This window comes from Amphiprion ocellaris, chromosome 14 (genome assembly GCF_022539595.1).
Source record: "Amphiprion ocellaris isolate individual 3 ecotype Okinawa chromosome 14, ASM2253959v1, whole genome shotgun sequence".
Taxonomy (NCBI): Eukaryota; Metazoa; Chordata; class Actinopteri; family Pomacentridae; genus Amphiprion; species Amphiprion ocellaris.
Genome location: NC_072779.1, coordinates 29710829 through 29733071, shown reverse-complemented (window position 1 = coordinate 29733071; position 22243 = coordinate 29710829). Strand labels below are relative to the sequence as shown.

At 37.7% G+C, this 22243-nt stretch overlaps 1 protein-coding gene across 4 annotated transcripts in view; it reads left to right on the top strand.

Moving 5' to 3' along the window:
- Positions 1-22243, top strand: part of LOC111564143 (unconventional myosin-VIIa-like) — a 72638-nt gene that overhangs the window by 46081 nt on the left and 4314 nt on the right. For all 4 annotated transcript variants that reach the window (XM_023263559.3, XM_035945120.2, XM_055017333.1 and 1 more), the window contains 22 exons: positions 1168-1295; positions 1518-1644; positions 2491-2610; positions 3906-4079; positions 5415-5642; positions 7733-7903; positions 7989-8106; positions 8213-8339; positions 10268-10437; positions 10527-10717; positions 11982-12106; positions 12228-12385; positions 13338-13491; positions 14581-14736; positions 14813-14918; positions 15285-15398; positions 16952-17039; positions 17121-17227; positions 18987-19172; positions 20679-20795; positions 20923-21006; positions 22074-22193. In XM_023263559.3, coding sequence (XP_023119327.2) covers positions 1168-1295; positions 1518-1644; positions 2491-2610; positions 3906-4079; positions 5415-5642; positions 7733-7903; positions 7989-8106; positions 8213-8339; positions 10268-10437; positions 10527-10717; positions 11982-12106; positions 12228-12385; positions 13338-13491; positions 14581-14736; positions 14813-14918; positions 15285-15398; positions 16952-17039; positions 17121-17227; positions 18987-19172; positions 20679-20795; positions 20923-21006; positions 22074-22193 — 3069 coding nt within the window. The remainder of the gene's footprint in view (positions 1-1167; positions 1296-1517; positions 1645-2490; positions 2611-3905; positions 4080-5414; positions 5643-7732; positions 7904-7988; positions 8107-8212; positions 8340-10267; positions 10438-10526; positions 10718-11981; positions 12107-12227; positions 12386-13337; positions 13492-14580; positions 14737-14812; positions 14919-15284; positions 15399-16951; positions 17040-17120; positions 17228-18986; positions 19173-20678; positions 20796-20922; positions 21007-22073; positions 22194-22243) is intronic.

Below are 22243 nucleotides of genomic sequence, written 5' to 3'. Positions count from 1 at the left end.
TTTAAATTGCATTTTTTCTTTATTAAAGAATCCCCAAACTTATACCATTTTTAAGAGCTAGAAACTGTAAAAAGAAGACCAGTTGAAAAAAATCGTAAAGAATCATTGGATTTTAAACTTCCTAACTGTTCTTGAACTAATCATGTGTGACACTTTCCAACTGACCCAAATCTGAGGTTTAAATTAACTGTGTCATTTTAAAATGTGATAAAAAATAAATAAAAAATTAACCGGGTTTTGTAAAAGAAAAAAAAAATAGAATTATGAAACCATTGTACTCGAATTAATCATGTGTCACGTGCAGTTCCATTGGGAAATTAAACCAAATCTAAGCTTAAAGTCATGACATTCTATCAGAGTAACTTCATTCCACACATCTCATTTAAAACATAATAAATGGTCGGCAACAGACCCTATAAAGATTTTATTTTAAAAAGTTCAGGAACTATTCAGCATCAGAGAGATTGAAAGCAAAAAAAGACCCAACGATCAAAAAAATGTATGTGGCATGACTCAGAAATGGCATCCAGAGGAACAAGCTTTCAACACATTGTTGGAAGATGCATTCAACATGGTGAAATATTTTTCTGGAGTTGGCATTCAAAGTCATCAGGAAATGGTGAGATTTTTCAAGGCTGTAGAAATGTAATTACCAAAATATCTATAGCATGTGGTGCCACCATTTTTTTTCCAGTGTTGGTAATAATGGAACATATGTTGTAGATGTTGTTCCAGCTTTTTTCCATTTTGTAGAACAAAAAATCTGAGGAAAATCTACTTTTGTTTTTTCTTCCTTATGAATTATTACATTATAACATTGTCATACTGCAAATAATCTACTTTTGAGTTCCCTCTACTTCTAGCAGAGTGTTATTTTACAGTGAAAAATCATCCCACAGTGAGAATAAATGTGACAGAAGCAACAAAACACCTAGAAACCTCTCAAGGTTCAGTTGTTTCTGTTTCATCTTCACACAAACTTTGCTCTGATGGCTTTTCATCTATTTCTTAATGAGAGATTTGTTGCAAACCAGCCTCAATATTCCCAAAATATATGTGTCAGAAATCCTCCATATAATCAGATAAATCCACTCAAAGCTAAAAATAACTTCAAAGGATTCAAGGTTGCTGTGAGTTTTAGCCCACAGTATTGATGGTGTGCTGCAGGTCACCAGGCGGCTGACTGAGGGCGACTACGGCCTCCAGGGGAACAGCATGCTGGAGGATCGACCCACCTCCAACCTGGAGAAACTTCACTTCATCATCGGAAACGGCATCTTAAGACCTGCACTCAGGTGACCGACAAGCTGCTTCGCTTTTAGTATCCTAACTTTTTGTAGTGTCTTAACTAAAAACAGAAGAAAAGCAGAAGTGTGTACGTCTAAAGCAAACAAATCACACAGTGAAGTTCATGCTCTCCTCAGATGATGAATAACTTTCAGTTTGAGCTAACTGACTGTGTCATATACTGAGGAAGGTAATCTGTAATCTGTCGGTGCTGGTCTTCTCTATTTCAGGGATGAGATCTATTGTCAAATCTGCAAACAGCTCACCCAGAATCCGTCCAAAAGCAGCCACGCTCGGGGATGGATCCTGCTGTCGCTCTGCGTCGGCTGCTTTGCCCCGTCCGAGAAGTTTGTCAAAGTAAGAAATGCAGCTCAAACACAAGAAAAAGATTTTTTTCCACGAGCAGATTAATGGATATTTCTTGTACTTAACATTTCCAGACTGACAAAAATGAGGCACGAATCGCTTTTTGCACTTGTGCTTTTTGTTTTACCAGTTTTTCCCTGTATGTTGTTGTTCACTTCTACTTTCTAAATGCATCAGTCAGTTTTGTGTTGTATTTGCTCCACGCTTTGCAGTACCGTTTCTAAATTCATATGGTAATATGGTGCATATAAATATATGCGTATATATATATATATATATGCATATGTAATAAAAATTAAAAACCTTAAATTTGATGGCACTTTTTAGAATAAAAAAATGTAAATATTTCAGAAATGCAGGGACAAAAATTAAATCCGACATAACCTGTGAACAATCCTTTAAAAAACTGAGATTTAGTAACTTTTTATTGTGTCATTTTCAATATTTTCTGACATTTTAAAGACAAAATGAGTTATCATTTGGGTCCATTTGTTGGCCTGTGTCTTTATTTATGTGGATAAATAGTAAAATGTAGACAACATGAGACCTATTCAGATGTTTTCAGCAGCTGCAGTGAGTTTTGTGAAATGTAGTGGTCGATATCTGGCACTAGATAGTGAAAATGCATAAGAATTAAATGTCAGATTTTGATCATTTTGCAGTTTTCTAACTCTGAGGTCTCATGTTGTTCTTTTCAGTTATAAAAAAAATTAAAATAACGTTTTTCTTCTGTACATGTGTCCTCAAATCAATCTGTTCAATGCTTCAGGCGCTTAAAAATTTCCTCTGACTGTTTTTTGTTTTTCCTTTTCTCTCTTCTTTCTGCTCTGCTGTCAGTATTTACGGACGTTTTTGATCAACGGTCCTCCCGGTTACGCTCCATACTGCGAGGAAAGGTTGAGGAGGACGTTTGTCAACCGCACTCGGACGCAGCCGCCATCTTGGTTGGAACTGCAGGTACATCAGCGTTGTGTCGTCTGCTCAGGAAAAGTGTTTGAATGCAGCGAATTCAGTTTAAAAATGCTTTTGTTTTCTGGCTGTTGGGACATCACCTACAAGCTGAAAGTGTTTTAACAGCGGACGATGTTTCAGCGAGAAAACACACCGTCTTATGATGAGCCATTTTAGCAAAAATGGCTAAAATGGAATGTATATTGCAATAGAAATTGGATGTACACAAAGAATTTGTGATTTTATCATGAGTCACAGGTTTTCCTTCAAACTTTCATGCTTTGGTTTGATAAGAGATGATAAAAGTCTTAAATCTTTCTGCTTTAATGGACACTAATGATAGATTGACTCATGAGATGCTGCATTAAGCTTCAAAGCATTAGATTCTCTGTGAAAAGGTTCTCTAAAGACTAACACCCAGAAATCAACAAATAAATAAATGAGATTAAAACTTTACATTTATTTTATTTAATCTAATCTAATCTAATATAATATAATATAATATAATATAATATAATATAATATAATATAATATAATATAATATAATATAAAGTATTATAATATAAAATAATAAATAATAGTAAATTAAATAATAATAAATTATATTATTGATATTGTGATATTAAGAATTAATATACCACTGTGACTAATAATAATATTAATATTATTTATTCTACTATACTATTAATGGTATAATAATTATGTTATGTGATAGTATATTATGTGAAATAGATTTTTCATTTCTTAATTTTTGCAGTTTTTTTCTTTCGCTGCCAGTTGTGTTTGGTATTACCATCTGTGCAAAAAGCATTAAAGATATTTGGAGTAAATTTAACTCTGAGAACCTGCAGAAAACCTGCTGGTGTTTCTCATTAAATATATGTTTATTGATTGACTGTACAGAGGAGAATCAACACATTTTAACCAGTTGAAGTAAATCTTAAATCAGTTGAAGTGATCAAAAAAAAGTTATTAAATCTGAAAGTTAGGGTAATTTTTTTGTTGTTTTTTAGATCAAGAGGACAAAAATGTCCTTTAGTCACAAAAGTCTGTTTGTGTTATATAGAGCTGAGCTTCTCTTTGTATATACATTGACCTCTTCTTTCTGAGTATGGTTAGGGTGGAAAAGGCGTACAAAATAAGTCATTTTTTTCTAATTAAATCAACTTTTATGGATTTTTTTAAAGTGAGACTATTCGGACATGACGATTTATCACTGTAAAACATTTTAATTATTACATGCTTAGTGTTTGTTAGTTGTTACATGCTTGAGCTTAATTCTGGCTTGTTTTGCCTCCAGGCCACAAAGTCTAAGAAGCCCATCATGCTGCCGGTGACGTTCATGGACGGCACCACTAAGACGCTGCTGGCCGACTCGGCCACCACAGCCAGCGAGTTGTGCAACGCTCTGGCTGACAAGATCGACCTGAGAGATCGGTTCGGCTTCTCGCTCTACATCGCTCTGTTCGACAAGGTAAAAGCTGGATGTGTTCTAATAACGCAGACCAGTTTGTACTACATGTACAGTTTGGTGTGTCACATTAATGCCTCATTAATCTTCTGAACCCAAAGTAGTTTCTGGCTGTTTTGGGGTTCCTGTGACATTTTTACTCACTGTGGGCTCATTTTTCACTGCAATATAAAGTCCTGCACCTCTATGGAAACAGCACAACTGTGGCTCGAAGTGGAGAAAACTCAAAAATGTGTTTCAATTTGCTGAGTTCCTGTTTATGAGGGTGAAAACTATATGGTGCTCTTTACATAAGTGTTTGAGTTCGCTTCTGTGTTTAGTGATTTTTGACTGATACTGAGCCAAAGCCAAAAGATAAATGCTATCACACATCTGTCAAACAGTAGTTGAATTAGAGGAGACTTATATAAAGTCCTGCACCTCTATGGAAGCAGAACAACCATGACTAGAAGCAGAGGAAACTCAGTGTGTTTTGTGCAGTGTGGCAGAGTTGTAACTCCAAAAGAAAAAGTAGAATTTCTTTGATTGTTCATTTTACAAAAATTTTAAATTTACTGGAATCAGCATGTGCAACATTTCGCCAAGTGTCCACATGTGTCAATAATACTCACCATACTTCAGATATTTGAATATTTACATGTTTAATTTATTTTTGTACTTATGCTACTCATACTACAGAGATAATCAAGATAATTTATAAAATTATATATTATATATATTATGTATATAAAATTTATAAATTTAGCTGAATTTTTGTCACAGGACTGTTGATCGCAGCTGAATCATTAATTGCTTTGTGGTTTCAGGAAGGAGCACAGAATTTTATTTTTTTTGTTTGTGTTATTTTTTTTTTTTTTTTTAAGTTATTTTTTTGGCCTTTTATCGGCTTTTATTGGATAGGTGCAGTGTGAGAAAGACAGGAAACAGGAGAAGAGTCCGGGGAAGACATGCAGCAAAGGGCCGCGAGCGGGAATCGAACCCGGGCCAGCTGCGTCGGGGACCAGCCCTGTACATGGGTCGCCTGCTTAACGCGTTGAGCTATACGGGCGCCCTTGTTTGTGTTATTTGATGATTTTTTTAAAATGTGACATGTAAAATAAAGCAATGTTGATGAAATATTACAATTTCAATCTTAGATTTAGTCACGTTTTCCAGTGGAAATACATGTGACAAATAAGTATTTCAAAGACTGTCAGAAAGTTGAAAATCCAGCTATTGTTTGTGTTTTTACAGTTTTTAACTATGTTAAAATGTCTTTCAAACCCACCAGCAGGTTTTAAAATAAAATCCATCAGTCCTGATGGAGGTTGTGTTTAATTGTGCGTCTGTTCCTGTCAGGTGTCGTCGCTGGGCAGCGGCAGCGACCACGTCATGGATGCCGTCTCGCAGTGTGAGCAGTATGCGAAGGAGCAGGGCGCCCAGGAGAGGAACGCCCCCTGGAGGCTGTTCTTCAGGAAGGAGATCTTCAACCCCTGGCACAGCCCCGCCGAGGACCACGTTGCCACGAACCTCATCTACCAGCAGATCGTCCGAGGGGTGAAGTTTGGAGAGTACCGCTGTGAGAGGGTGAGCTGCTGTTCGCTGTGTGAAGATAACCTTCAGTAAGAGTGATTTTGTAAGATCAAAGATTTAGAAACTACAAAAGTGAAGTCTGTTTAAAGTGTAGCTGACACACAGAGCCTGAAAGAGTTAGGATGTTATAGGACAATAATTATCTAGTCTAACATAGTCTGAAAGAGTTTTTCCAAGATTTAGTGAAATCAATGTTGTTAAACTTTGTTTACGATTTGGATGTTCTCACCAGTGTAACAATTTTGATCAATGGGAAAGAGTACATTACTAGCTCCTTGTTTAGTTTTCACTCGTTTAGTTTTCAGATTTATTCATCGTATTTTTGCATTTTAGCTTTTATTACCCCTGTAGAGTGTTTTGGAAATCTATACTTCATATTTGATTTTTGCTTAACTCCAAGAGAGCCCTGTATAAGAACTCCAGTGTGCCTAGACTGTTTGTGCACAAATGGTACATAAAAATCTTGAATCTTCTATGGCACATTTAAAGCTGCAGACATTTACTCAAAGTGCATAAGAGTCTGCAGCTAAACTAGCAGCTTTGGTGTTTTCATGCCATCACAGTTTGGCATGTCAGCATAATATTTGATAATTAGCACTAAATGAGGCACTAGTTTTGCAGGTATTTGATCACATTTTCTAGTATTGCATAGCGTGAAATAAGTCATGGTTTGTCCACTTGGTTACAGCAGAAACAAGTTGTGTATGTTGACATTTCATCACCTTTTAAATTTAAATGCTGAAATTGTCAGCAAACAGGTACATATTTATACAACCTGTAGTTATACAGCAAGATTTTTAACAAGGAAAAGCACTCCGAGAGCACAGTGCTCCACCAAGGCTACTTAGTCGTTGCCGGATTTCCGGTGGATGAAATCTTTAAAAAATTTGTGGTCCGCAGCCGTCGATTTGTGGTAGGATTGCAATCATGTGATCGTCAGCAGGCAGTTGACATAGTGTTCACTTGTAGTCATAGTTACAGTGACGCCATGCCACTATTTCGCAGTGATACAGAAATCTTTAACAAATCCATAGATCCAGACTATAAGCCGCATCACTGCCAAATCTAATCACTTGGTCCTTGTGTCATTTCTGACCTTCCATGAAAATTTCATCCAAGTCCGTTAGTCCGTTTTTAAGTAATGTTGCGAACAGACAGACGGACAAACCAAGGCCAATCGTCACATAACTCCTCCGCGTTCCTTGGCGGAATAGTTAGCACTAAATGATGCACTAGTTTTGCAGGTATTCGATCATAATGAACAGCATTGGACAACATAAACTTTCAGCACTAAACTGAATTTTGAAATCTGCAGTAAGTCATGTTTTGTTGTGCACGTTGACATTTCATCACCTTTTAAGTTTAAATAGTGAAATTGTCAGCAAACGGGTACACATTTATACAACTTGTAGGTGCACAACAACATTTTTAATAAACTAGAGTCATATTTCTGTTAATGTGTCCAATATCGACTCTATTTTAGCTCAGTATTTGGTCTCCACCACCTACTAAAGAAAACATTGTTCATCACTATGTTCATTAGTTTGCCTCTAACAGTGTCTGTCTGCTGTTTATGTTAATGTTTGTGTATGGAATAAAGCTACATGCTGAACAATCAGCTATAACTCTCTCTGAAGCTCTATAAAGACAAGTGGAGTTATAATTCTCACCAAGAAACCTCTGACATTGTCATTCAATACATTTATATTGTAAAATCTCATTTATAGTTGCCTTAAAATGGACCAGTGGAGTTTATGACCTTTGATGAAATCTTTTTATTAGTGGTTTATGCTCACGTTTACCAACTTACACCATGTATCTGCCTCCATGTGAACATCTCTAAGATTCTCAATTGACACACAAGGACAGATTTAACTGAAGCTTGAGCTGGGCGTGTAGAAGAATAATAACGTTGTTTGTGCAACAGTCGAGTGCTCTGTGTTCCTTATGTTAAATTTGGGTTAGACTTTTTAGATTGTGTCTCTCTTATGATATGATTATGTCTGTTTGATCACAGCTGCAGTCGATCACTGTTTCAGATGTTGGTTTTGTTTTCTCCTGATCATCTCTTTGCCTCGTGGAAGGAGGAGGATCTGGCAGAACTGGCCTCTCAGCAGTACTTTGTGGATTATGGCTCTGAGATTCTCCAGGATCGCCTGCTTAGCCTCATCCCCTCGTACATCCCCGACAGAGAAATCACCGCCACTAAGACTGCAGAGAAGTGGGTTCAGCTCATTGTAAGCGCCCACAAAAAGGTATCTGCCGCTGTGGTGACAAAAACCCGCATTTTCTTTGCTAGAAGCTAAAAACAGTAACTAACCACAACTTCTCACTGTGCAGGGATTACACAGTAAAAGGAGACTGAACACGCAGAAGGTGAAGGAGGACGTGGTGGATTTTGCTCGTTTAAAGTGGCCTTTACTCTTCTCACGCTTCTACGAGGCCTTTAAATTCTCAGGTTGGTGACACAAACAGGCTAAACTGTTTATATCTCATTGTAAAGTGTCGTACTAAAGTCAGAGTTTGTCGGTTTTCTTCATGGATGTGACACTTTCTGTTCCCAGGACCCAGTCTGCCCAAGAACGATGTGATCGTGGCAGTGAACTGGACAGGGGTTTACTTTGTGGACGAACAGGAGCAGGTTCTTCTGGAGCTTTCCTTCCCAGAGATCACAGCTGTGTCTAGTAGCAGGTATGAAAACACAAATGTACAAAATAAAGCACAAACAGTCGTACAAAATCTACAAGCACCGATCATCCTGCAGAAGAATGCATTAAATGTACGTACGTATATTAAATGTAAATGCTAAATGTCTGCACTTCTATTCCTGTGATTCCATTGTGACGTGTTAAGTAATTACCAATTTTTATGAGAACTGGCAAAAAGAGCAGAAATTAAAATGTAGTATTCAGCGCTGAAAGGCGCTGTGAAAACCTGCATCAGTGCAATGTGAAAATTAGCGTGGAGCTACAGTGCCGTGCAGAAGTGTTTTCCCCTACAGAAATCTTCTCTTTTTGCATATTTCTCACACGTAAATGTTTAAGATCATCAAAATAATTTTAATGTAAGACAAAGATGATACAAGAAAACACGAAATGCAGTTTCACAAAATGCTGTCCAGCCCATCTTACCCCATGTGAAAAAGAACATCTAAAGATCTGCAGATCTCACTGGCCTCAGTTGAGGTCCGTCTACATGATTCCACAATAAGGAAGACTCTGGGAGGAAATGGATCCATGGGAGAGTTGGAAGGATCAAACCACTACTGACCAGAAAGAACATAAAAGTTTGTCTGGTATTTGCAAAAAACATCTCGATAATCCCCAAAACTTTTGGAATAACATCCTGTGGACTGATGAGTCAGAGATGGAACTTCTTGAAGATATGGGTCCATTACATCTGGTGTAAAGCTAATACTGCATTCCACAAGAGGAACATGATACCAGCAGTGAAACATGGTGGTGGTAGTGATGGTAAGAGGACCTGGATGACTTGATATCACTGATGGACCCATGAATTCTGCTCTCAGTCAGAAAATCTTCCTGGAGAAGATCCACCATTAGTTCATGACCTGAAACTCAACACTGATGGTTTATGCAGCAAGAAAAAGACCCAAAGACACAAGCAAGTCCACCTCTGAGTGGCTCATAAAGAACTAAATTAAGGTTTTGGAGTGGCAGAGTCAAAGTCTGGAGTTGAATCCAACTGAGATGCTATGACAAGACTTTAAAACAGTAGTTCATGCTTGAAAACCATCCAATGCGGCCGAATGAAGACTATTCTGCAGAGAAGAGTGGACCAAAAATTCTCCATGATGATGTAAAAGACTGATCACAAGCTGGAACAAACATTTAACTGCAGTTGTTGCTGCCAAGGGACCAACCGGTTATTAGGTTTAGGGGGGCAAATACTTTTTTACAGGGGTGATATAGGTTTTCAATAAATCTTTAATAAATCATCACTTTAAAACTGCATTTTGTGTTTTGTGGGTTGTCTCTGTCTAATACTAAATAAATATCAATATAAGTTTGATGATCTGGAACATTTAAGTGTGAAAAATGCAACAACAAAAAAATCTCTGTAGGGGGCAAATACTTTTGCACAGCACTAGGACTGCAACTAACGATGAATCGATTAATCATCTGAGCACGATATGTCATCAAAAGCGGAAATGAGCGCGCAATGCAACAGAAATCACCGTCCCAGCATATATTACATATGCACAATACAGCGCATCCACGTCCGTGTTCCGTGCTCTGCTCGGACGGTGATTTCTGTTGCTTTGCGCGCTCACTTCCGCTTTTGATGACGTATCGTGCTCAGACGATTGATCGATTCAGCGTTAGTTGCACCTCTGTATGCGCCTATTTTTACTTTGAATCAAACCAGACCAAGAGTGCTACTGCACCAGTTTAAAAACAATATTGTCTGACAGCCTGATAATCAGAGTCCCGGGGAATCTTAACTTTTAATTGTTTTATTTTCAGTTTTGAAGATGTATAACTTCTGTGTAAACACAAACCACTGGAAGCATGTATCCCTGAGGAAAAAAAAAACACTTTTTAGTTAGAATTTTCTGCCTGGGAGAAGCATCTGATGAAGTAAAATTTGCTTTCCAGAGGGGGTAAACTCCAGGGTCAGAGTTTCACTTTGGCCACCATCAAAGGAGACGAGTACACGTTCACCTCCAACAACGCCGAGGACATCAGGGACCTGGTGGTGGCCTTCCTGGAAGGTCTGAGGAAGAGGTCCAAGTACGTGGTTGGCCTGCTGGACTGTCTGAACCCTGGTGAGATTCAGGGACCATTGAAACAACAGATAGGGGAATAAAAAACGTGAGTTTATGAGCTGAACCTTTTTGTAATCTGTCTCTGGCAGCTGGGGTCGACTCCAACTTCCTGAGCTTTTCCAAAGGGGATCTGATCATCCTGGACGAACACGATGGAGAACATGTGATGAACTCCGGCTGGGCTCATGGCATCAACGACAGAACCAAACAGAGAGGAGACTTTCCTGCCGACTGCGTCTACGTTCTGCCGACCATCACCAGGCCGCAGTACGACATTGTGGTGAGTTGAGACGAAACGATAATCAGCCTCTTCAGTTAGTTTAACAGAACACAGTGGAGCTGATTCCAGGATTTATTTTCGGGATAAAACCAACGCTGGATGACGAACTGGGCAAAGTGAGCTGCAGACTGACAGAAAGACAAAACGCTCCACTGGACAGTTAGCAGTTAGTTTGTGGTCACAAATCCGTATGCATCACGTACCATTTCATAAACAAAACTGCACTACACCTGCATTCTGATTTAATCTTAAAGCCCCAGATTGTAGAGAGAGAATAAGTAAATGATTTTAACATATTTATATAGCAGCTTTCCTAATACAATCCTTTACATTTTACTGTATGTAAAATCTTTTGCACAGGTGACAAATTAAACATTAAAATACAACAGAACAGAAAGATTCAAAAAAGTTTGAAAACATTCTGTCTTGTTTCAGATTATACTGTGTTATCATGTTGCATTTTTTAAAATTAATTTGTGCTTATTTTAATCAACAGAAATTGATTTTTTTTGACTTCTTGTGAGTTACGCTGGCCCTTCAAAACATTATCATAGCACAGGCAGCACCAGTCTGTTTTTTTAAATGTAATTATCACTAAGGTTTCTGGCTGTAGCAGCTGCTAACAGGCTACACGTAGGTTTAATGTCTTAGTCGGCTTAAAAATATAATCAGGGGGAAATGGTGTAGCTCAAAATCCCAAATCATTTAAATCGTATAATAAGCTTTAGTGATACTGGTGGCTGATATTTTTTTCTCTTTGAACCGAGTCATTCTAGACGTTTTTCCCGGTTTTCAGTCTTTTTGCTAAGCTAAGCTAACCAAATCACATCCGATGCTGTTCATGGATCACTAGTCAGCTGGAAGGTTTTCATGGATGGAAATTCCTGATGAAGTTAGCAAAATGGCTAATTTCTGTGCTTGCTTTAATTCAAATTCAAAAACAAAATTTCTAAAATGATTAAAATCTAGTTTTTGTAAAGCTGCAGGGAACTGCTTCTTTTTGCCCTGATAAAGGCAGTTTGCATACTTTTTTGTGTGACTCCTTGTTTCCCAGAATCTCTGCAACTGAGCAGGAGGGTGCAAAGTTAGCATGACTTAAAGGGCCGTAATGAAAAATATATTAATAAGAAACAGGCTAGACTGAAATAATTGTTATGCTTTAACAGACAGACATTTAATTGATATGGCTTTACAATTTTAGTCTTGTATTCCTTTCAGTTCAGATATTCTTTAGGTCTTCACCCTTTCTCTGTCTTTGATTCAGGCTCTGGTGACGATGACTCCGGATCAGAGGCGAGAGTCCATCGGTTTGTCTCAGATGAACCTCTCTGACCACGAGGACAAATCTAAGGCCTACACACTGGAGGAGTTCTCCTACGACTACTTCAGGTGTGTTACCACATTGTAAAAAAACTGGAGGGACTTAGCAGGAATCAAAAACTGCAATGTACGACTGCATTAAAGAAGAACGTAATGTGAAAATGTGACTGCTGCTACTTCTTGTCTCCAGACCTCCTCCAAAGAGCACTCTGAGCAGGGTGATGATCTCTAAAGCTCGAGGGAAGGAGCGACTGTGGAGCTGCACCAGGGAGCCTCTCAAACAGCCGCTGCTGAAGAAGGTTCTGGCCCATGAGGAGCTCTCCCAGGAGGCCTGCCTGGCCTTCATAGATATCCTTCAGTGGAGGCTGGGATGGATCATCTTTTTCTCTTTAACCCTCTCAACTCCAAGCAGTGTCTGGGCATTTTTGAACTATTTTTACTTACTGTGGGCTCATATTTTACTGCAATATAAAGTCCTGCACCTCTAAGGAAACAGAACAACAATGACTAGAAGTAGAGAGAACTAAGAAATGTCTATTGTGCAGAATGACAGTTATAATACCGTAAATCTTTAAAAAGGCAAAATCTAAAGCTGAATTACTTCATTTTACTATTTTACAAAGATTTTGTCCCACAGGTGTTACCAACACTGAAGATAAATACGACTCTACATAATATAGATATTTTACTATTTATGCTTACATGTTTTAAATGTGAAAACACTGCCTGCGCTTCAGCCGAAACATCCCTGAATTTTTGTCATGTGACTGTTGGTTGCAGGTGAGTCATTAATGGGTTCACAGTTGCTCTAAAGAGCTCAGAATCTTTAGTGTTTTATAGAATCTGGTTATTCCAAATTATTTGCTTTTGGTGAATATAAAGTGATTTTGATTAAATATCAGGATTTTAAGCTTAGAACCACACGACACAGACAATAAGAACTGTCTTATTTTGATTTTATAGTTATTGCTCTGATAAATTATGTCATTTTATCAAAATTATGTAAATACAAAATACCTTTCAAGCCTACCATAAGGTTTTGGAGTTTAGAGAGTTAAACATCAATTGTCAGCATCATAATTAAGCAGTCCAAACCTCTGTTTCAAAGAGGATCAAGTGTCTGTTCAGTTGAAAAAATCTGCTTCATCCATGGTGTTGACTTGTTTTTCAGTTTGTTTCCAACAATCCCCACTTGGAGGAAAGCTTCAGGTTTCATTTCCAGTATATACAAAGTGTAGATTATTGTATTGATACTTGTACCTGCCTGTTGTTCTGTTGACGTCTTTAACTGTATCTGTACCTGTGATGAAGTATATGGGCGACTACCCGTCCAAGCGAGTCCGCTCCGTCAACGAACTCACCGATCAGATATTCGAAGGAGCGCTGAAGGCCGAGCCGCTCAAAGACGAAATCTTCTGTCAGATTCTCAAACAGCTGACGGACAATCACATTAAGTAAGTCAGAAACATGAATACACACATCAAGGAGCAACAACTGGAGGCAAAGTTCTGTTTTTCTCACATTTATTTTAAATTAGAAAACATCCTATTTATGCACACGACTTTTGTACGTGTGTGTGTGTGTGTGTGTGTGTGTGTGTGTGGGGGTGTGTATATATATAAAACCATCTTACAATTACACTCTAATGTAACTTTTGGGTTGTGTCGATGTTCCAGTTCTTTTTAAAAAGTTGGTAGATTAGGTTTAAGACTCTGTGCAGGCAATAATTTCATGTTTATACCAAACGCAATTTTTTTTCAACACTATATCAAAAGAGGCTGTTTTCGTGTCACATTGTCATTCACTGTGAACTAATTTTCCACTGGAATATAAAGTCCTGCACCTCTATCTACATCAGAACCATGACTAGAAGTAGAGAGAACACAAAAATAAGTTTTGTTCAGTACGACACGGTTATAATGTCAAATCATAAAAAAAGAAAAAAAAATTAAGTTGAATTTATGAGATTGTGGTCCGTTATCAAAAAATTTAAAAAAAAATTGAAAACCTGGAATCAACATGTACAATACTTTTCTGGTTACTTACAGGTGTTACCAATACAGGAAAAACTTTAGTGGCTTTACATTGTACAGATATTTTACAACTTACATTTTTAATTTTGTTTTCACACTTGCCTTCTATCTGCTCTGTGCAAACACAACCTGCAGTTCAGCCGAGAAACTCCGGAATTTTTGGCAGATGAGTGTTGGTTGCAGTTGAGCCATTAGTGGCTTCATGGTTTTGTCAAAAAGCTCAGAATTTAATGTATTTTACAGAATCTGGTTAAAGCAAACAGTTTATTTTTGACAAATTTTTAAAAGAGACTTGTAGAATTAAGTAATTTTGATGAAATATCACGATTTTAAGCTTAGATTTAGTTATTTTTTATCACAGATGTCACAGCTGTTAAAGCACCGTCGCAAAGTTTTAAATCCAACTATTTTTTTGCACTTTCTTGCTCTGATAATTGGTGTCATTTTGGTGATTTTTTTTTTCCACCAGGTTTCAGGTATCAGAGGGTTAACTCACTAAACTGTGTGCAGGTACAGTGAGGAGAAAGGCTGGGAGCTGCTGTGGCTCTGCACAGGTTTGTTTCCTCCCAGTAACATCCTGCTGCCTCACGTCCAGAAGTTCCTCCAGGTCAAGAAACATTATCCGCTGGCTCCAGACTGCATGCAGCGGCTTCAGAAAGCCTTACGGTAAAACGCCCGCACCTCCTTTTTATTATTCACATCCATTTCACACTCGCTTCACCTCTTTCTTTATTCATTGCAGAAATGGATCGAGGAAGTACCCCCCTCACCTGGTGGAGGTGGAGGCCATCCAGCACAAAACCACTCAGATCTTCCACAAGGTTTACTTCCCCGATGACTCAGACGAGGTCAGTGACGACTAAAGTTCAACATTTATATTATTAGAGAGGTTTTTAATGGCTCAGAACGGGCCTTTTCTGGTTGTCTACCTACAGCAGTCTGTGTACAGTAAACACAATGAGTCTGTTTACTTTATTTGGCAGAAATTGTTGCAATTTCCAGTTATTTCTGACAATGTAATTTAAAAAAAATGTGTAATATGATTAATTAAATGAAACACAAATGATCAAAACAGATTTTTTTTCTTTTTTTATTCTCAATTCTTATCATTTTTGTACTGGTGATTTCATCAGAGAGTACCAAAAATTGAGGAATTTGGGGGGGGGGGAAACATGATTTATTTCTATCAGTTTGCTGTGTTTTTGTACTTTCAGGTGTTCGAAGTGGAGTCGAGCACGAAGGCCAAAGATTTCTGCCACAACATCTCCGGACGTTTAATGTTCAAATCCTCCGAAGGCTTCAGTCTCTTCGTCAAGATCACTGACAAGGTGATGAATCGATTGATTTATAAAAGCTAATTCAACCACAATAACAATAGCAACGATGTGAAATATTTAATATCTTCATTTCTCATGTGTAATATTTCAGTTTCTTGAGTAATTCTGGATTTTCATTTGCAATATTTTTGATTACATGTATACCATGGTGAATGTGACGGACAACATTTAATTTTCTCCTCATTTTTTAGGTGTAATATGAATTACTGTTTTATTACCATTCTATTCTAGCCATGTTTTAATAAGCCAAGCGCAAGGTATGCTGGTCCGGGTGAAAGGTCGGGATACCCCAGATCATAAACATGGCCGAGTGCTACGCAGATATTGATTACTTTGAGCGTTGTAAAGTCGATGCTTTAAAGGAATTTTGTAAGGAACGAGGATACAGTGTTACTGGGAAGCGAAAGAAAGAACTCGTGTCCCTTGCTTGGGCATTGTCATTTCAAAAGGCCCCAACAGTTTTAACAAAACAGCAGGAAAGGGAGGCTATCAACCTTGATTATGAATCCCTGCTCGAGATCGATGTTTACGGGTGTCACCTGAGAATTCCAGATCCTTTAGAGCTCAGAGAAGGTTGGGAGAATGAGTCGACAGCAGCAAATAAATGGCCACCCTGCATGTACATAGATATCAATAATTATCTGATTAGCAAGGACGAGCAAAACTTGCTAACGAGACTTGCTAACGACTACAAAGTCGGCACGACGTTCTGGGTCTTTTCTTTCAGTAGGAAATGTGACGAGTACATAAGGCAGGTCACATATACAGCGCGAGGTTTCTGTATTGCACTCGTGAATAGGGCAAAACTCTTCCATCCACGTCTTTAGCCCACGGGTACCGTTGTGGCAGTCCTGCACTGAACAATGGGACCTGGCATATTGCCTTAAAAAGACTTTAAGCAGTGTAAACACTTAATAGTCGCTACAAATAGCAGGTCGTTCAAATGCGATAGTTTGGCTTTGTTGATAACGTAGTGTGGGATGAACTCTGACCCGGAAGCTATTGAGGGATAAACGCGCATGCGTACTGATAATTCCGATTTGGCTTATTCTCTTATTTTACTTCAGTATTGTGTCGTTTGGGGTCACCCAGACAATTTCATGTTTTCCATGAAAACACCCTCTTTTGTTCATGTGCTAACATAACTGCACAAGGGTTTTCTAATCATCAATGAGCCTTTCAGCACCATTAGCTAACACAATGTAGCATTAGAACACAGGAGTGATGGTTGCTGGAAATGTTCCTCTGTACCTCTATGGAGATATTCCATTAAAAATCAGCTGTTTCCAGCTAGAATAGTCATTTACCACATTAACAGTGTCTAGACTGGATTTCTGATTCATTTAATCTTCATTGAAAAAATCTGCTTTTCTTTCAAAAATGAAGACAATTCTAAGTGACCCCAAACTTTTGAACAGTGGTGTACATATTTATGTTTGTGTTTTTCTGAGGAATATCTGGCACCACAGTTGTCTTCAGGATAATAAAGTTTTGTCTAATCTTAAAATCAAAAGCTTCATCCTGTGATTTTTCTGGTTCTCCAGGTCATCAGTGTGCCGGACGGCGACTTCTTCTTTGACTTCGTGAGGCACCTGACTGACTGGATCAAGAAAGCCAGACTTGTAAAAGATGGTAAAAACATTAGTTTGTCTTTAAAGTTCATCCTCTTATTAATTCTTCTCCCAGTAATGTTTTTTTAACATCTGTGTGCAGGTGTAGTGCCTTCACTGACCTATCAGGTGTTCTTCATGAAGAAGCTGTGGACGAACACGGTGCCGGGAAAAGACTCCATGGCTGATTCCATCTTCCACTATTACCAAGTGAGTGTCTCTGGAACGGCTTTCACAAGTTCCTTTAGTACTAATTAAAGCAAATTAAGCAAGGTAACAAACTGCTTATTCGCACCAGTCATAAATTAAAAAAAAAAAAAAAAAAAGAAAATGGAAGGTGGAAGCTGATAGTTAAGGGGAAAAAAAATCTAAATAGTGCAAGAAGTTTTTATGTTTCACTGATGTGGAAACGTTAATGTACCAAAAACAGACAGAGTTTTGAGTAATTTCTGACACATTTTAAGCCATTTTTTGTCATTTTGGGCAAGTTTTGAGTCATGTTGGGTCGTCTTGGGTAAGTTAAAGTCATTATAAAGAAATCTGTTGTAATCTTGGACACACTTCAAGGAATTTTGGACAACTTTTGCAGAATTTTTGACACACTTTAAGCCATTTTTGTCATTTTGGACAAGTTTTGAATCTTCTTAGGTGAGATAGTCATTTTTGACAAATCTGTAGTAATCTTGGACACATTTCAAGGAATTCTGGACAAGTTTTGAGTCATTTTTGAGACCTTTAAAGCCAATTTAAGTAATTTTGGACAGGTTTTGAGTCATTTTGCATCATCTTGGATGAGTTAAAGTCATTTTTTCCAAATCTGTAGTAATCTCGGACACACTTCAAGGAATTTTGGAATAATTTTTGACATGTTTTGAGTCATTTGAACAAATTCAAGTCATTGAATAATTATATTCAATTATAAAATAACAATTGACATGATTTTGTAAAAATCACTTTTCCCTTTAATATTGTAGAGTTGTATTTTTTTGCAAATTCTTGTAAAAAGCCAAGTGATATTGGCCATGATTTCATTAGCAAATGCAACAAAAACTGTTTCTCCACGTCATTTTCTCATCACTAATGGTTTGTGTGCATAAGTGACTGGAACAACAAAGACAATGTATGAGAATATTGCTTTTTATTCAGCTAAACAATGTAAATTACAACATTAGGATGAAAACTCCAAAGAGACATTTTAAAACAAGTAAAAATGTTTCCTTAATTGCTATCAGTAATAAGTTCTGTGACAAACACATCTCGGTATTGATGTTGCTGTTTCACAATAAAAGTTAGTTTAACGCTTTTAATGTGAAGTGGCAGCACAAAGAAAGAAATGTTTCCTGTCTAAAGGAAAGTAAAGAGACACTAAAGAAATAAAACTCCTTTGCTAACAAGGACTGTATAAACAGGTAATTACAGAATTTTAAAACACTGAATGTGAGCAAACGGGTTTCATTTGATGAATGAAAAAGATTATAAAACTTGAAGAGAGTTGTTAATCGGTTTCTGTAGAGTTGTTAAAACTCTGAGCTGCATTCACGTTCAGCCGTCCTGAAATTATCACAGAATTTATGGTAACACAACTCATAAGACTGAATAAATCTGGATTTTTAACAGCTTAGAATGCTCATTTCTCATGAATTATGTTCACGCAGTAAAGAAATTTGATCCACAACTGACAAGTTTTTCTTCTGTATTTTTGCACAGTCTGCATTATTACAACAGCATCTTATTAAAGTTATTTGTTACTGTTTTGTTGTCCAAAGTCACAGATGTTTAGGCACTGACTGACTGTGGTTGCTATCTTATTTTATTGCCATTTGCATGTTTAACTTAGGGATGATGCTAGTTTAGCTACAAGTGTTTGAAATGGTCAAAATGTAAATGTCCTGCCACTGAGCAGCTTCAGACTAAATAAATGCACATGTATGATGCAGTATCTGAGTAGCAGCTGTCTTGGTCTCTGCAGGAGCTGCCTAAGTATCTGCGTGGCTACCACAAGTGTTCGAAGGAGGAGGTGCACCAGCTGGCGGCGCTGATCTACAGGGTGAAGTTTGAGGAGGACAAATCTCACTTCCACAATATCTCCAAGATCCTGAAGGACCTCGTCCCTCAGGACCAGATGAGACATTTGTCCCCCGACGACTGGAAGAGGGTGAGCAGACGTTCAATAAAGTCAGGAGTAGATGCAACGCTGACAACGCAAAGAGGGAATTAAGCTGAACTGAAAACACTAGCTTGCTCTGGGGGTTCAGGAATATGGGTTCTGTAAAGCGTCTTGAGACAATTTGAATTGTAATTGGCACTATATAAATAAAATTGAATTGAATTGAATCATACAACATGCACCTAATGCGTATCGTATGATGTGTTTGCAGCGTGTCAACAGTAAATAAATGGTTTCAACAAACTGCAGAGCAAAGAAAATCCTGGTCAACTGAAATAATAATATTATTATTATTATTATTATTATCATCATTATTATTGTTATAGGGGAAAAAAGAAAACTGCAGGTCATCTCCAGATTAACTAAATTAGCCACACGCTAGCTTTATTAGCCTAAATGAAATATAAATAAACATAAAGAGCTCATCTTAGCATCATAATAAGGCATGTTAACCTGGTTATTTTATACTTAAATGATAACAGACCAGCGTGCACCAACCAATATTTACATGATTTCTGAAAACAGAGCCATATCGGTTGTAGACTGCAGTGCTAGAATATAATTTCGACAAGTTAGCATGTTGGTTGCTGTAATGTGAAAACTGCAATTTCTGAAGTTTACACTCGATTTTTTTAACCAAATGTTTCGACAAAACACACTGACAACTGGTGTTTGGAGTGTAAGTAAATATTCAGAAAATGTTAAGTAAGTTAGACTGAGCCGTTTCGATTAAGCTGGGCCAGTTTAAGGTTTTTACTGCTGCAAAAATTCTGGTTTGATCCTGGAAGTCTGTCAGTGCCTCTTTATGAAAGCAACACCAGCGATTGTCAGAACAATGAGAATTTAGTCGCCTAAAAGCACATCGACTACCATTCTCAAATATTAAAATATCATGCAGATACTGGCTTTAAATCCTGTCTAGACACTCGCTGTTCAAGCTTGATTTCTCACCTGAAGAACCAGCCAATAGCGTTTCTGTTTAAGAGAAACATTCAGGATATTTCTTAAACACAACATACAGTAAAAATGCAGTGTGTTCTACTATGATCAGTTGATTCAGAAATGTTCTGCACTGAAGTTTGTGGCCACAGCTGTAGATTAATAAGGTAATCTTTGGATTTAGTTCCACTTAAAGTATCAAGGTTTGGTCCTAAATTATAACATGAGGTCAGAGTTCAGTTAAATGACATATTTAAGATTCCAGAGATGGATGCTCTTATTTAAAAGTCCAACAATTAGCTGGTTACCTAAATGTATGGTGGACTGTCAACTGAGCAGTAAGAGACAAAGCATCAGTGTACGCTGGAAATCTAAAGGCCAAATTAATTCACTGAGTAAAAATACACGAACCAGCAGCTCACTGTTCACTCAGTTCATATTCAGAAGGGACTTATACCCAATCAGTAATCATGCAAACATGCAAAAGCAGAAATATAAGGGATAATTGTGGGTAAATGTGATAAATGGATGTGTTATCTTCTGTTTGTGTCTCAGGCCATCATGTCGCTGTTCAACAAGCACTCAGGGAAGAGTCGCGAAGACGCCAAACTCTCCTTCCTCAAAATCATCTACAAGTGGCCCACGTTTGGTTCTGCCTTCTTTGAAGTCAAGGTAAAGACGCCAGACAGCAGTTACTAGTTTATAAAAGCTCACTGTAGCTTTTATTGTCTACTCTCTTTTTAAGAAAGTAGCTTAATACTGTGACAGTTTGTAAGTGTTCTGTTTTGTTTTTCTGCAGCAAACAACTGATCCAAATTACCCAGAAACCCTCCTGATAGCGATCAACAAACATGGAGTCAGTCTGATCGATCCCAAGTCAAAGGTGGGTGAAGATTTATCAGTTTGAGCTTAAATACACACAACAGCACTTACATCATTTATTTAGTGTATAAACTCTAAAAACAGAGACTTCAGAGGGCTGAAATACGAAGACAGATTAGTAGGTTAGCAGGTATGTTGAGTCAAAAGTCAGAGTTTTCAGTATCATGAAGGTTTTTCTCTTTTAACCTGCTAGATCACCATGGTAACTGATGCTGTGGATGTAAGAAGCATCTCCTTGAACAAAATTGTTTCCTGATGACTATTTATGAGCAATACGGATTCTCAGCTGAAGGAAAATGTTTATCTGCAAACATGTTGAAAAACCACTGAATGAAGTCATGTAGCTAGAGTATCACATCGCGTTGCCATGGGAACCAAACATGGATTCAGTTGGCGATGCAGAAATCATATAAATATGTTTTTATGTTCGGTTTATTTACTCTGCTGGTACTGCAGCTGATAGAACACAGATTACAACATTGATCAGTTTATTAGTATTTATTACAGAGAATATTCAGTCAGTAACTTTAGTTTCACTTTGATTTGTCCACAAATTAAAATGATTTCCTTCATTATGAGACAGTGTGAGACCTAAAAGGACTTCAACACAATCTTGTGTTTCATATTTTATGATGTTTGAAGTTTAACAGTTCTAATGTGCAGCTGCATTGATCAATAAAATAAATACATTAACAAACATTTAACAGTTGTCTACCAGCGTTCCTGTCTTCTATCATTTTTCCATGATAATTTTTCATATTCCTCATTGTTCTGCATTCAAACAACCCGCTGGCTAAAGCAGCTGAACACAATTAGTATATTTTGTGCAGAAGAAGAGTCACATGACGGGATAAACACCTACTTTTGCGCAGAGTTTGAAGCAGAAAAGAAAGCTGAAAACCACCTTTGTGATACCTGTTAACTCTGACTGAGGCTTTAGTTGAACCGATACGTCCAACTGTCTTCATAGTTCATCCCTCTGATCTGCTACATACCTTCTACATGAGTAATTTGTATGTATTTAGAGTGAAGACTGAATCTGAGTTTATCCAACGTGTTACATTTCAGGACATCCTCACCACCCACCCCTTCACTAAGATCTCCAACTGGAGCAGCGGCAACACGTACTTCCACATCACCATCGGAAACCTGGTCAGAGGCAGCAAACTGCTGTGTGAAACCTCCCTGGTGAGTCGCTGAATCTGCATTTACACTGCTGAAGATAAGAGCCTGAGAAT